This window comes from Triticum urartu, chromosome 3A (assembly GCF_056163025.1).
Source record: "Triticum urartu cultivar PI428250 chromosome 3A, HENAU_Tu73, whole genome shotgun sequence".
NCBI lineage: Eukaryota > Viridiplantae > Streptophyta > Magnoliopsida > Poales > Poaceae > Triticum > Triticum urartu.
The window spans coordinates 732,963,715-732,966,716 of record NC_141875.1 but is presented as its reverse complement, the minus strand read 5'-3'; the positions used below and the strand labels follow the sequence as shown (position 1 = coordinate 732,966,716).

General features: G+C 54.6%; 1 protein-coding gene across 1 annotated transcript; it reads right to left on the bottom strand.

The window, feature by feature from the left end:
- Positions 1-524: 524 nt before the first annotated feature.
- Positions 525-2,682, bottom strand: LOC147982380 (uncharacterized). Its single transcript, XM_087514363.1, has one exon. The coding sequence runs from the start codon at positions 2,165-2,167 to the stop codon at positions 1,379-1,381; it is 789 nt and encodes a 262-aa protein (XP_087370489.1). The 5' UTR covers positions 2,168-2,682; the 3' UTR covers positions 525-1,378.
- Between the last annotated feature and the right edge of the window lie 320 nt (positions 2,683-3,002).

Here is a 3,002-nt window from a genome sequence, read left to right as displayed (position 1 = left end):
GTGGGTGACTTGGGGAGAGTTAATTTCTCTTAGATCGGGTTTAAGCCCAACCTGGTCGTAATCCGTAGCGACCCCCAGGGCGGCGATGCGATCCAAGAGCTCGTTTACGGAAGAGAGCTCCATTGGATCTAGCTGCTCGACGAGCTTCGAGCTGACGTGTAGGTTGCTTTTGATGACCCGAGAGGTCACCGTCAGCGCAACAGCCGAACAGGCGGTCATGAAGAAACCACCTAGCCGGAGAGTTTGACCGACAGCCAAGGCTCCCTTAGCAACGGCGCCGTCTTTAAAGACGGGAGGAGGCATCCTTTCTGATTGCGACGACACAGAGGAACTCTCAATGAAAGCACCAATGTCGGTGTCAAAACCGGCGGATCTCGGGTAGGGGGTCCCGAACTGTGCGTCTAGGCCAGATGGTAACAGGAGGCAGGGAACACGATGTTTTACCCAGGTTCGGGCCCTCTTGATGGAGGTAAAACCCTACGTCTTGCTTGATTAATATTGATGATATGGGTAGTACAAGAGTAGATCTACCACGAGATCAATGAGGCTAAACCCTAGAAGCTAGCCTATGGTATGATTGTTGTATATGGAGTTGATGTCCTATGGACTACAACCCTCCGGTTTATATAGACACCGGATAGGGTTAGGGTTACACAGAGTCGGTTACAATGGTAGGAGATCTTGAATATCCGCATCGCCAAGTTTGCCTTCCACGCCAAGGAGAGTCCCATCCGAACACGGGACAAAGTCTTCAATCTTGTATCTTCATAGCCCAGGAGTCCGGCTGAAGGTATAGTCCGGCTATCCGAACACCCCCTAATCCAGGACTCCCTCACGGAGCCAGAGACGGAGACGTTGCGGTGTTGTCAGTGAGGACAAACAAGCCAGAGGGGCTGGCCATGAAGTCGTAGGCGAAGGTTGATGGGTGAGAGTGCGGGTGGTGGTAGGGGAAGGGTTATCTTTGCGTGACAGTATGGCTCGGCAGCATGGTCGGATGAGTAGAGGGATGATCGGGGCACGACGACACGGTGGTGTGAGTAGAGGGATGGTCGGGAGCGGATAGAGCAATGGACATGCACGGGTAGAATGGTGGTCAGGGCTGACGGCTCGGTGACGTGGCAGCGACATTGCCGCAGATGACCGGGGACGGCTGTCATGGCGGCGGCGGCGGGCGGACGGGTCGACAACGCTGTTGGTGAAAGGGGTAGACGTGGCAGTAACTAAACCATGCGAAAATTTGAGCATTGGATGCATCAGATTTTGGATTTGATTGGTGGAAAACTGGAAACTATTGCAAGGATTTCACATATTTCTATGATGCGTGGCCTTCCTACTTCTCGAACTGCCCTCTTCCGTCTGTGTGGTTATAAGATGCCGCTCACCGGCGTCCCCGCGCCCGCAACCCGGGCCGCCTGGCCGTAGCAGTACTCGAGCTGGCCCATGTCGTCGGCGCGACCCATGGCGCGGGGGCAACCATGCCGGCGAGGTCGTGGCGGCAGGTGGGGCAGATGGCGCCGCGGTCGAGCCAGGTGAGCATGCAGTGCGCGTGGTAGGCGTGCGAGCAGGGCAGGTTCACCGGCCCGGACTTGCCGCCGTCGCGGAACTCGTCGAGGCAGATCCGGCACTCCTCCTCCGACCCGGGCTCCACCGTCTGCATCGCCACCTCGGCGCACCGCCGGAGCACGGCCTGGGGCTCATTGAACACCCGCGTCACCCGGAGCCGCGCGTCCACCTCGAACCGGCAGCGGCGCTCCGGGCAGGAGGCGAGCCAGCGGGAGCCCTGCTCGCGCAGCCACGCGGCGATGCGCCGCGGCGCGTGCTCGCCGTCCCAGGCGGACTCATCGGAGAGGTCGAGGCCGCGCAGCACGGGCGCGGAGGCGAGCATGTCGAGCACGGCGCGGAGGACGTCGTCGGGGCGGAGGAGGACGGAGGGGTCGCGGAGGTCGCGCACCTCGTCGGACATGGATGGCTGCTGGAGGAACTCCGGCTTGACGCGGTCGGGGAGGACGACGCCGCTGCCGCGGAGCCGGCGGGTGGCGTGCTCGAGGGTGACGGTGCAGCGGAGGTGCACGGACGAGAGGCCGCCGGCGCGCTCCTCTCCCAGGGCCAGCACGTTGAACCGGATGGCGGTGCCGGGGAAGATGCGGATCCGCGTCTCCACCGCCATGGCCGCCCAGATCTCCGGCGCGCGTCTCGCCGGCCGCACCCGTTTTACGGCGGACACTTATCGGGAAAAGATCTGGATTGTGGACCGCTTGAGAACAACGCCACCTGGCCTTCCGTGACCGGGTTGTACTCCTACGCATATCCTATCTGAATCTGAATCTGAATCCGGCTCAGTTTGCTTTTTCAATTCTTTTTTGTTCAGTATGGACTAACAAACATGCCTGTGCGTTACAACAGGAAAAAAAATATTGATATGCTTCACGGTAAAGGAATTGTCAATTATCATTAATCAGGCCAGACAGATAGATAATAAATTTGATGATAACAAAAATGATGAATCAATTAACAATAAGAATCCTTGAGGCGCTAGTTCAAAACTTGGGACGCGTTCTAGTCAACTAATCAGATGAACAACCTTATCTTTAGATTACCATAATTGTAAAAAAAAAATACCAAACACGCAATGCTTTTTTTGAGTTACATCGGATAATAAAAATATAGTAATACTTCGTCAGGCATGCATGGTGTGTTAACCGCGATGTCCTGTCGTATGGATATTCTAACTTCTTGTTTTACTTAGTCTGTTGTACCTCAATTAAGGACTGATCATAATTTCCTCTTTTCTAGCTTTATTGAAAGTGCGAGCATATAAGCCTTTGTCAAACATTGTCTAATCCTTATCCATGTATATATGATGTTTGTTTCCTTCTTAGTTTTCGCCTCCACGTAGTCGGTATGAGTCTGTGAGGGAGAAAACAGGAATTTTTTTTCTGCGAATAAGACATAAACAGAGTTAATTTAAACCTTAAAATAAAAATATGTAGCATAGAATCAAA